Below are 12,823 nucleotides of genomic sequence, written 5' to 3'. Positions count from 1 at the left end.
AGCTCGTGCTTGGGAGGTCTTTTCCCCTATTCTTTATTCTATTAAATCTCCGTGGTTACCCACGTGAAAGGTGAGTTGGGTCGGTTTCCAGTCTGAAGTCCCGGATTCGCGCCGACGTTGGTTCTCCTGGATCATGACGGGCTGGGCCAGGCTCCGCCCACTCTCCACGGCCACACCTTCATTATGCAGGATGGCTCAGTTGCGTCAAGTCGGCAAACGAACATGTGGAAAACTGACTGAGGTAAGAATTCAATGTAAAGGTGAATCTACGTTTACTTGTGTTCTCAGCATGAATTAGTAATGGCGTGCCGGAAATTGTTTTGCCAAGCCACACCTACTCAAACCACGCCCATTTGGTTAGCCACGCCTACTTTGCTAATCCATTCTGTACATGAGTGTGGCCTTAGGTCCATAGTTTTTAAATATTTCAAAGTTGTGATGAACAGTTTAGTCTGTTATGGGTCTGTAGTGACGTGTGCAGTCTCTTGCAGTCAGTGCATTGCAGCTAGCCATCTGTCTCGATAGCAAGAAGAGCAACACAACACATTTAAGAAACGTATAGCAGGATGCCATTCTGAGGTAGCCTCGTCCCCAGACTCTCTCGCGCTAGTCTGTCCAGTGCCCATATGACAATTCTAATTCTGAGATGTCAATACACCTCTCGCAACAAGCAAAGCACAGAAAACTGTTACCGTGTCAACGTTCTAAAAAATGCAGTAAACAAAAAATTAGCATTTGCCAGCTTGCCAGTAGTTTTTGTTGTTGAGTCCATCAACTTGCTGCTTACGAAGAAGTAACACTTTCAATAACTACAGAAAAAAGGGCAAAGCAAGACTTGTTAAATATCATAAATATCAAAAAATTAATGTTACTCACCCGTGTCAATCGCTCCTCCTACAAGGCCTTCCAGCACACTCTCAAATTCTGCTTTAATATTAATAAGCTCTTGAAATGGCTCTGGAATAATGCTATTGATGGGTTCAAGTACCTATAACAAATCAATCAAAAGTCTCTACATCACTGTCGACGATCAACCCTTTATCTTACAGGATCTGTCAATGGTGTGACTACTTTGAGCAAGAATGGCATGACAATTTTCATCATGACTTCTCTATAGTAAGCAACCGTTGCTTTATTAGCATCCACACCAAATCTCTGTTTAATAATCAAATCGAGGTGAGCTCAGTACAAAACATGTGCTCAGTGCAAAACTCACTTGTCGCACATCACTTTTCAGTTTTTGCACTGCTGCTTCTGCAGCTGCACCATTCGACTTGATGGCTGGTTGGGTTGTAACTTCCTGTTCCAGCATCTTCTCAAATGTGTAAACAGCCATATCAAGAATCTGTAATCAACGGTCAAAAGTGATCTTAAAAATCAACAAATGTTAACTGCAGCAACTTTGCTTAGGGTGTCGTTAGCTTCACTGATGAGTGTCCCTGGATCGATGTCATCAAAGAACTGTTGAAGAGCCCACAGTGGTGCTTCCATTGCATCAACCCTTTTGAAGGCATTTCGCATCAGACTGGGGTTTCTCGGTGTGCAGTCAAGACCACTGAAGTGCTAAACAAATCAAAGTTGCTTTCATTAGGATAGCTGAGCTAACAAACTTGATTTGTTGACAAACGTACAGGTGCCAGGCTTTCACCAAAACCATTTCTTTCTCTGACTGTCCTTTCAAGGTGCACCATCTGGCCATCAAAGACAACACGTGTCTCCTTGAATGCATCTGTCATCTGCAATTGTGACAAATATTACATGCAGCTTGGTGCATAGCAAATCTAATCTCTACTGTCTCTTAGTTCTATACCGGTGATATCAGAATTTCTATAATGCCTGCTAGCCTGGGAGTTACTTTCTCTGATAACACAGGGTTGATGGTCTTCAGTACTGCATCTAAATTCATATAGTTATTAGCTTTGCCCGTTTAGAAAGTTTACAGCTTACTCTGGATTTTTTCCTTGATTTTTTCCTTGGCTTGGAAAATTGGTTCAATCTTTGAACGAATGACACCCTCTATGCGACTGCGCAATGCATTCACGGCTGTTTCCATTGCTTTATAGGCTGGAGTTACTGCTGCCATCACCATAGTATCAAGAACTTGCAAAACCTACAGCAGACCTCAACAAATTATTTCAGGCAACATATCATCACACAAAAAATTACTATTTGAACACGGCATGAATGTAAACAACATTTTTGTACACTCTATCACCTGTCACCACTAGCACATTCAGATTTGATTTACTAATTTCAATACGTTTCCATATGTTTGTACATCAAAAATTTAGAAAAAGGATGAATTACTAAAACTGAATTGATTACCAAACAACAGTACAACAGCAATCATGTTTATCAGACAAATAGAAATACCAAAGAAGTGATTAGATCATGCATAAGGCATTAGGGAGTAAAAGTGACATTAGCATCTCGAGTTGCATGTGAGGATCATATTTCTATTTTTCTGCTTGTTATGTGTATGTCTACCCGACAATTAACTTAATAATTAATGCACTTAGCAGCATACAACAGCAGCTATACCTTGTTTTTAATAGTCATTCTCAAACCAGCTGGGCCTTTGATATTTTGAAAGATTTCACCCAACATTGTCTGATCCAGCTCATCTACAATCAGATCACTGAGTATCTGCATAATAAAGCTTGATATCAATACACTAGTGCAAACAATTGTTTACTCTTTTTCATTTTCTACCTGTGTTTCAGAACCACCACATGTCCAGCTGTCCCAGTGACCCAGTTCCTGTCTGGTTTTTGTGATGGCTTTTTCAAAGGCTGCAACTGCTACAGGGTCTGTGCTGTTGAAACCTGCAACAACATCAGATCACATACAACACCAGTCTGAGTATTATAAACCTGAAAAGACCTTCGCAGTGTCTGCAGCACAAGTCAAAGACCCTTGCCCATTCCTCTTTCTCCTGGTCATTTTCAGCTTGCATGAAGTAACAACGTCGTCGTTCATGGTGAGCTTCCCAAGAGAAATCAGGATAAGTTGCCACGGCTGGAAGATCTCCGGCATCCATACCTGACATAGTACATAGTACAACAGAATATTATCTATCAGTGCAAACCTGTGCATGTCAAACAGAGTTTCTACTACGTAGCAACACAAGACCGTATGGTATGCTTATAACTGTAGCAACAAAGTCACTACACAAAAGACTTTTCGAACAAAATCAGAGTGGCAGAGCACAATGAAGGCAGTTAGGTACACCTGCCACAGCGCGGCAGATAAAGTAAAACATTAATGATTGAGTGATTTAGCTACTTAGATATTTGATAAGCTAGATTTCAGAAACTCTAGCTTATTTGTTGACTTGAGTTATGCATCATGATACTATGTTCCAGGGGTGGCCAAGTTCTGGTGCCTTTGTGTGGCACCAGGAACGTATCCTGATGCCCAATGGAAATGACACATCCGGGGAAATCCTAAACACTACAGCACATGGACTAAGGGACGAGTGGCTGTGGTTGACATTCGTGATGTCTTGTGTTCACAGCTCTTCAGTCACATTCATGACATCACCATCTGCTTGAGTGACTTCAAGCCTTAGTGCCAAATTAATCTCTATTGCTTGGTGCCCCAAACCAGCCTCTGGTGCCCCAAACCAGCCTCTGGTGCCACCTGTGGCACCATAGCGCTGTTTGGTGTAGTACGTTTGTATCGAACTATTAACTTAGGGCTTTTCATTCCTTGGTTGAGAAAAAGCTGTAACACCAAGAAATGACATGTTTACTGTATAGCTAGCTATAGCAGACCTCTCAACTATTTATGAACCAAATCGTGACACTGTCTTTTTAAATGACCACGCCCATTAAACATATCCAAACTAGGCGTGGTCAACAGATTACATGTTGGCCTTGCTTTACGTTTGTGTGTGCCAAGGCTTTGCCTCGAACTTCCAAACGTTACTTTCACTGCAGGTAGATACACTGGATACCCCAGATACAAGCAAGCAGAGCCATACATAGAGTCTAGTTCAAAGAATCCGCTATGTCCAGAAAGATGGAGCTAATGAGTCTGCAAAAACGACTGTCAAGAGAGTCTCACGGTAGGCTTGTCGGGGAGAAAAGACTGGCAATCGTGAGAATTGGTCGTAAATGGTGAGAGCGTGAGACATGCCTGTAAATCGTGAGTCTCACGACGAAATCGTGAGAATTGAGAGGTCTGCTATAGTACTATGTATGGAGCATATATAGTTTTATCAAAAGATAAGAGACATATTTTCCAACTATGACTGCTCTTTATCATCAATTAAATCAGTTTCCTTCTCTAATGAATCTCTTGCCAAAAGGTGAAATGGACTGAGCACCATGTGTTATACTAAACTATAATAGGCCAGGGACAGGGAGCGAGTCGCAAGTTGGGGGTGGGGTGGGGCATGAAAGGACATCAGAGTACATGAAGTAAGGTGAGCTTTTTCCTGTTGGGAAGCGCTTTCTAATGTTGACCTTTATAAACGTAAACACTCTTCTTAGACAACAGAAAGCGCTTATACACATTTAAAGGTCACAACCCTATCATACTGGAGAATGAAAATTCAAATACTTTTCTTCCAAACTTTCTTCGCAGTTGTTGATGGTCAAGTTGGGGGCATAGCCCCCTCTTCCCCCAGCTCCGCCATCATTGTAGGCAACTTGAAGAAACTGGTAATGACACCCGACACCCTCATAGCCAAAGGTTCCCTGAAGCTAGTGAAGTATCAGCCTTTAGTTTGGCTACTGTACTTTCCTGCTAGAAAGCAAAACTAAATATTGGACGTTTTCAATGTAGTATTAGCGCTTATCTAGTGGTTGCAAGAGAATGGTGCGGCATTCATCTAATGCAAATATGTTATTTTATACCCATTTTTGCAGCAAGCTCCTGAGCACGTGCAAGGAGGTCTTTCGCTAGATCAGTAGATAAGGAATAACCGCATAAGGAGATGGTCTTCTTCACTTTTCCTCCCTTGTTGTAGATCTGCAACGCAAGTCGATATCGACGCAGCACAATTAGGACTCGCATGCTATTTCGAGTTCTCACCTCTTCACTTTCATAGTAATCGATCTTAAAGTTTGGTCTTACGACAAAAAATCGTCGAAGCCACTTCTTGCGTACGCTGCCTTGCTTCATCAGGTAACCGGTTTTGAGAGGTGTGGTAAGAGAGTCCTCCTGTAGAAACCATACACGCAGGCAACGTCCAGAGCAGTTATGCAAATTTCGAGCTACTCAACCTACCGGCCGCTCCATCAACTGCCATTCTTCTCCTTTCCCCTGCTTCAGTTCTTCTTCAATGTGTTTTACCAACGCAATAGCGTAGGCCTTCGTGTACTCCAACGTGAATGTCTTGAGTATAGTCTCCATCAGTTCTAGATGCACACACACGACGGACATTTGTCGGCATCGCGCTTTCTGATCAGGTAAAAAAGTGTCTGGAGCTTTACCTTTGATCTTGGTCATCTGCTCATCGGAAACAGGACTCGCAAACGGACCGACTCCCATGACGGAAAGTAACCTGTACCGATCGGCGAGAAAGAGTGCAGAATATCCCGTAGACACGCCTAGATAGTTCTTATGAACACGCCTCTAATGCCACCACGTGCTCTGCATTGGCCCGGCGACGCGTAACCAAATAGTCTCGTAGGGCTTTAGCGGTATCGATTGAAAGCGCTTAACAAGTATAATCAAACGGTCTATGCCGTTAGACTGTACGATTTAGCACGATAGAACTACAGCAGGTTCTTGTTGTAATGAGATGCAAGCGACTACACCCAGAGCCTGGGATATTGATGACAAGATAAGTTTGCACATAATTAATTAGCTCGCAGCGGATGTCCGAGGGAGACACAGTATGCAATCATTTCTAACTATGCGTGGTCGTCTACAACCAGTAGTCGTAGTTGTAGCCCATTTTCTCGAGAGTCACTAGAGTCATGCACCTGGTAGATCAGTGAGTGGAAAATTGAGGAGATCTAGAAGCTGTAAAGAGTCGGTTAGGCTGTTAGACCACGCCTTAAATTCCACGAATTTCTAAGATACAGAATAAGATAGGGGGCGATCAGGGCGGTGTCCAAAGCTGCATATGGGAGTGGTTTAAAACGTCATAGGTTTGATTGATTGAAACGTAACACCAAGGGGAGATCTACCTATAAGGGTACTGTCTGCATGGTCGTCATTGTTAGCCGAGTCACCGTCACTGCAATAGCATCATCGGTTTTCACGGTTGCTCGTCTCAGCTAGATTCTGTGTGTAAAAAGATAATTCGCAATCTATCTCTTTGAAATGTCAATTGGACGAACTCTACTAACTAGACGAGATATCGCACGGGATAAGAATTGTTTAGAATTGAAGATGCGTGCATAAAATTAATTATATCCGAACATACATATTTTATACGGGACTTTCCGATTTGTAGCATTTGATTCAATTAGTGGCTGTTCGGTTACAATCCGGATGAAGGACTGATTACTAGTTGACTCTCTTAAATAACACTTTAACTTTAACAATAGTATACATGGTGATAGTAATATTGGTCACATGTAATGACCGAGTTTGTGTTTTTAATAGTTGAATTTGCAAATATAGCGCGAATGTCTTTAGAGATACGTATTCCGTATGGCTGTGCGTGCAGTTTCTGTCACTGCATGTGTTTTCACCTATGGCTGTTGTCGCTAGCTTGAACGTACGTACGTATAGTACTTCGTTATTGCTTGACTATAAATCGAGACGTCGCTTTTACATGATTAGCTCTAAAGATCGTTCCATGGCCTCACTCTTGTCAAGAAAGTTTCGGCCCTATCTTAATTATGATCTACACTTGCATGCTGCCGAGGGAAATCGCGCCCTGAGCATTCAGCGAGCATTTAGATTTTACTCTAGGGCAATGCTATAGTACACCCTGTGCATCTTTTATTCTGGATCCTTCGTGCAAACGGGATCCGAAAAATTTCTTGCAAACGGGATCCGAACAGCGTGCTGATACCGACTGCTTCAACCTTTTCATCGATAACAATGCAACGTCTCTTCGCTTACTCTAGCAGTTGTACGGCCGCGCTCATTACGGCGACGCGGAGGTTGCCATTTGCATAATGCCTTTCACTGTGCCAAATGCAACGAAACATGTCACAGATCGCTTTGCAACTATTTTTTGCAGACTCTAAAAACTAAAAGAAGACCAGAGAACAAGTTTGGAGTCGCTGCGTTGTTTCCTCGATTTACTACAAAAAGGATCCCGTTTGCACGAAACTTCGTGCAAATGGGATCCCACATGTTCTCCTCTGCACATCGCTTTGCAACTATTTTTTGCAGACTCCAAAAAATAAAAGAAGAACAGAGAACAAGTAGTAAATTGAGGAAACAACGCAGCGACTCCAAACTTGTTCTCTGGTCTTCTTTTATTTTTTAGAGTCTGCAAAAAATAGTTGCAAAGCGATGTGCAGAGGAGAACATGTGGGATCCCATTTGCACGAAGTTTCGTGCAAACGGGATCCTTTTTGTAGTAAATCGAGAAAACAACGCAGCGACTCCAAACTTGTTCTCTGGTCTTCTTTTAGTTTTTAGAGTCTGCAAAAAATAGTTGCAAAGCGATCTGTGACATGTTTCGTTGCATTTGGCACAGTGAAAGGCATTATGCAAATGGCAACCTCCGCGTCGCCGTAATGAGCGCGGCCGTACAACTGCTAGAGTAAGCGAAGAGACGTTGCACTGTTATCGATGAAAAGGTTGAAGCAGTCGGTATCAGCACGCTGTTCGGATCCCGTTTGCAAGAAATTTTTCGGATCCCGTTTGCACGAAGGATCCAGAATAAAAGATGCACACACCCTTGATAGTTGACTGTTAGCTAGCGTTTTTCTGGGCATGGTTGCGTTGTCATAGTAATGGTGTCAACTATGGGACATTTAACTCTCACAGACAATTAAAGTTGTCTAGAGCTTGTAGCCTCGACGTTAGGCCATCTTCGCTGTACGAGGTGGAGTATAGACGTATAGGCTGCACATGCATGACCAGAAACGAAGTTACCATTAGTAAGGCTTGTCTAACTACCGTTACAACTCCACAACTCACATGCATTTGTTGGGTTTTGCTGTCGAGTTGCATGTGCGACAGACGAAGTTGTGTACAAATTAATACTGTTTCCAGTCGTTTTACTTTTTCTCTTGCTGAGAAGTTGCTCCTGCTGCACCTGCATGAGAGTTAAGATGGCGTGCTTCGGTAAGCGTTTAGATTCTAGTTCAGTCTTCAGAGTGTCTCGCGATCTCTTCAGCTGTCTATAAAGTGTCGCATACGTAGGCTGGACACACCGAGAGTGTAAATTTAGACACATGCATACGTGTACATGTTGCTGCTCTAAGTACGCATCTAGATAGACATAGACACCTCTAAGATTATTTAATGTTTTTGATCACGTAGAAAATAACGCGCGCAGACGCTACTGCAAATGCAATAATTGCTTCGACTCGTCCCTCCCTAGACAGCGCATCTCTAAACTTTTTTTGCAAAAGCCGATTTTCTGATCATGAATTAAAAAGCAGACCGAGAGGAGTTATGACATCTTACACAAATCACGTTCTTACACTTGTGTTCTATTTGTGTGTAGTGTTAGAACAGGTATGCACGTTTAAATATGTTTTAGGTTTGTGTATTGATGTAGTTACCTAATTTGTATCAGCTCACATTGACAAGAGTGGAATGGCTCAAATTAGTGGCCAAGTCATTCTAATACAACTGCTAATTCTAGTACTATTGTCTAGATGACATGTACGTAACGTATTGTTGGTGTATGTTATTTGTAGGTTTCTTGTTGCCCCTTAGAAGTTAACTGTACAATGCTCTTGATTGTGTCGTTATGGTCCTCCATGATGGGCAAGTGGTGTCTCTACCCCATCTGGGCGCTCACCAACCCGGCAGGTGAGCCCACCTGGGTACATGTTTCTGTGTAGTCCACACAGTAACTACTCAATAACTAGCAAATTCGATATAGATTGTAGGCATTACGATGACCGCGAAAGGTACATCACGCCTAGTGAATATCAAGGACCACCAGCAAACGTCAACAGACCGTTCGCCAGTAGCCTCGGCCTCCCAAACCCGTGTATAGCGCCGATTCAAAATTGTTTGCTACAGCGGTCTGGGAGGCCCAGGCTAGTTCGCCAGACCACAGAACTTCCCAACGACTGAAACGAGTTATAGTCTCATGGACAAAGCTAGATAAATATAAAAGAAAGACAAGTTTTATAATTTACTGTCTATTATGTCGTGCTCAACCAGATCAGTCTGGTTTGTAAAGTCTATTACAAGTACCGGAAGCAAACCCTGCTTCAGAAGTACTTAGATCATCACGGCTGCCTAGAAAGAAGACATGACTTTACGAAGGATCCCATTAGATCTCAGAAGCACTGTTTTCTGTAAGTACACTGCAGGTTGTGATGACCTGGAATAATGTCCAGCCAACGTGCAAAATACCTGCGTACACTGTGCCCAAAGCTCCCAAGACCACCGGAACCACCAGTGTCCGACAATGCCACATGCGGTTTATCTCCACTTGCAAGTCGCTGTTCTTCGCCAACTTCTCAGCATGTTTCTTACCAATGTTGCCATCAGCAGGACAGCTGATATTAATAAGAAGACAAGTGTTTGTCTTCTTATTTCTGAGACAGATGTCTGGACGATTGGCTTTGATCTTCTTGGCAGTGAGGATGGTGGTATCCCACATCATAGTAATGTCATCCGTCTCCATAAGCCCATCAGGATGATGCCGGTACCATCTGCTCTCCACTGGAAGCCCAAAATGGCGACAAACATCCCAGTAAATGATGGAGGCCACCTGATTGTGTCGATCAGTGTAGTCCATCGGTGCCAAGGCACTACAGCCTGCCACAATGTGGTCGACTGTTTCCAGGCCTACACTACACATGCGGCAAGTAGGACTGACATCACGATGTAGAATCTTCCGCGCATAGTACCGAGTCCGAAGAGCTTGGTCTTGAGCAGCAACAACCAGTTCCTCAGTTGCAGCAGGAAGATTCGCTGTCTTTAGCCATCCGTAGGTCTCTTTCCTTTCCACGGGCTGTTGCTCAGTGAGACGGCGATACTGCTCGTGCATAGGCTTCCTGCTCCAAGACCGCGCACGAAGAGAACTGCAACACGTACTGTAATATCTCGCATCTGTTTGAGGCGCTTGCTCAAAGCCACCTTCAACCGAGATGAATGCATTCCTGTGTAATCTCTTCGACTTGTCGTCCGAAGCAGGACTCCTCCGCAGCTGTGCAGTAAAGCGACAAGCCATGCGCTTGATCGAATGTGAAGATTTTGCAGAGTCACATTCCCGTATCATCTGTATGAAATGATCAGAAATGTAAGCAAGGTAACAGTTCAGTCTCGCAATACAAGATTGATATGTCGACTCAATCTGTTGTAACCCCCTACCCCCATCACTGCAAGGAGCGTACAGTCGATCAACGTCTGCAGAAGGATGGTGGACACCGTGCATATAGAGAGGAGCTTTCTTGTCCGTCGATCGAGCTGCTGCAGGTCTGTGCACCCCCAATGAATGACGCCAAAACCGTAAGTGAGAACCGGTAGTGCAAACTCATTGATGGCTAGAATCTTGTTCCGACCATACAACTCAGTCCGGAGAACCAACTTTACTCTGCGGAAGTACTCACGACGGAGTCTCTCCCGCATCATGCTGTTCCCAATACCGTTACTTTCATCTACACCCAAGTACTTGTAGACTTGACCCGGTTCCAAATTCCAAACAGTTGATGGTGTCCGTTTTTTCTACCGTCACTCCAGAGTTGTGTCCAGATAGCCTGCCGTTGACAAAGTGTGCAACAGCACATTTGTCCAGACCAAACTTCATCATCAGAGAAGGCACGAACCGTTTGCAGCAACCCATCCAACTGATCAGAGTTTCTGCCATGCAGCTTCAGATCATCCATGTAAAGTAGATGACCGATGAGCTGACGTTTGGCAGTCTTACTATGCCCAGTGGTCATCTGGTAGCCGTAACCGGTTCTGTTCAACTCCTTACTCAGAGGATTGAGAGCCATACAGAAGAGAAGTGGAGAAGTGAGTCACCTTGGAAAATACCCCTCCTGATCTGCATAAGCCTTGTCTTGATCGTACTGTTCCCGCAAGAAAGCACCATTGGTGTCCTCCAACTCTTCATCACACCTGACAAGAACTTGCACAAGACTGGACTGATCTTATGCATCTGAAGGCATTGGAGCAACCAACTGTGTGGCACGCTGTCATAGGCTTTCTGGTAGTCCACCCAAGCCATGCTCAAGCTCTTGTGCTTGGTCTTACAGTCTTCGGTAAGCAGCTTGTTGATCAACAGCTGATCCTTTGTACCAAAAGATCCCTGTCGACAACCCTTCTGCTCCGGAGTCATGAGGTTTCTCTGATCCAAATGCCCTGCAATCCTCTGCCTGATGACTGAGGTGAGGGTCTTATAGAAGACAGACAGACAGACACGTAATAGGCCGGTAATTTTTGGCCTGGTCAGTCATGTCATTCTTAGGAATCAGAGTGGTTGTTCCTTGAGACAATCAGTAGGGTACAGAGTCTGGATTCTGAACCAGCAGTTGTAGTTACGAGTCAGATCAATGTGAAGACACGTGATACGCTTGACCAGAAACTATAAACCTTGTCTGGACCAGGAGACTTCCAGTTCCCCATCTTTTTTGAGATACGATGTGACCTTATTATTGCCTCTCCGTAATGGGCAAGTGGGGTCTTTACCCCCATCTGGGCGTCTACCAACCCGTCAGGTGAGCCCAGCAAGGTACATGTTTCTGTGCAGTCCACACGGCGATCAATGACTAGCCCATTCGATATAGATTGCAGGCATTACAGTGACCGCGAACTCGATACAGCACGCCTAATGGATATGACCACCAGGAAAGCACTGAACGTCATCTTCTACGGACCGTTTGCCAGACCACAGAAACTTCGCAACGACTGAAACGAGTCATAGTCTTATGGATAAAGCTAGAGAAACACCGAGAAAGAAAGATGACAAGTTTCATAATTTACTGTCGTCACTGGGGTTTGAACCCCCAAACCATGGAGTGGTAGCCATTGTCGCCAACCAATAAGTCACGGCGGTGACTTCTTATTATGTGTCGTTATGCCCCTCCATGAAGGGCAAGTGGGGTCTTTACCCCCATCTGGGCGCCCACCAACCCGGCAGGTGAGCCCAGCAGGGTACATGTTTCGGTGTAGTCATTTTTGGCGTGCTCAATCAGATCAGTCTGGTTTGTAAAGTCTATTACAAGTACCGGAAGCAAACCCTGCTTCAGAAGTACTTAGACCATCACGGCTGTCTAGATAGAAGATATGACTTTACGAAGGATCCGAGTAGATCCCAGAAGCACTGTTTTCTGTAAGTGCTGCAGGTTGTGATGACCTGGAATAATATCCAGCCACCGTGCAATACCTGCGTGCACTGTGCCCAAAGCTCCCAAGACTACCGGAACCACCAGTGTTCGACAATACCACATGATGCTTATCTCAACTCGCAAGTCGCTGTACTTCGCCAACTTCTCAGCATGTTTCCTGCCAATATTGGCATCAGCAGTACGCAGCACTAACATAATGGTCCGAAACGCGAGGCATTATCACACAAGACTACACCGTGTTTACACATAATGCATTGTGATATTGCACCGAACTGCGAGGCATTAGCATCATGCAAACTTCACACAAGTTCAGTTGCGTATCTTTAGCATTATGAGATTGAGCAAGCACTAGCCTAGGCCCATCTAGATATTTCAACTCTCACGCATTTGACCCCTTCTCGCGCGTACCCATCACTTCGAGT

General features: G+C 44.1%; 1 protein-coding gene across 1 annotated transcript; it reads right to left on the bottom strand.

Moving 5' to 3' along the window:
* Positions 1 to 614: 614 nt before the first annotated feature.
* LOC134182040 (PH domain-containing protein DDB_G0267786-like) lies at positions 615 to 5,578 on the bottom strand. The gene is made up of 15 exons (XM_062649361.1): positions 5,442 to 5,578; positions 5,236 to 5,366; positions 5,041 to 5,169; positions 4,863 to 4,977; positions 2,884 to 3,042; positions 2,713 to 2,825; positions 2,542 to 2,646; positions 1,948 to 2,110; positions 1,811 to 1,896; positions 1,632 to 1,736; positions 1,402 to 1,563; positions 1,217 to 1,345; positions 1,048 to 1,155; positions 877 to 988; positions 615 to 809 (listed from the first exon to the last, which is right to left on the bottom strand). Exons 1-15 carry the CDS (start codon positions 5,497 to 5,499, stop codon positions 784 to 786), a joined length of 1,701 nt encoding a protein of 566 aa, XP_062505345.1. The 5' UTR covers positions 5,500 to 5,578; the 3' UTR covers positions 615 to 783.
* Positions 5,579 to 12,823: the final 7,245 nt, after the last annotated feature.

The sequence above is a fragment of the Corticium candelabrum genome, chromosome 7 (genome assembly GCF_963422355.1).
Source record: "Corticium candelabrum chromosome 7, ooCorCand1.1, whole genome shotgun sequence".
NCBI classification, from domain to species: Eukaryota; Metazoa; Porifera; class Homoscleromorpha; order Homosclerophorida; family Plakinidae; genus Corticium; species Corticium candelabrum.
The sequence above is the reverse complement of the archived record's forward strand: the minus strand, read 5'-3'. Positions and strand labels throughout refer to the sequence as shown.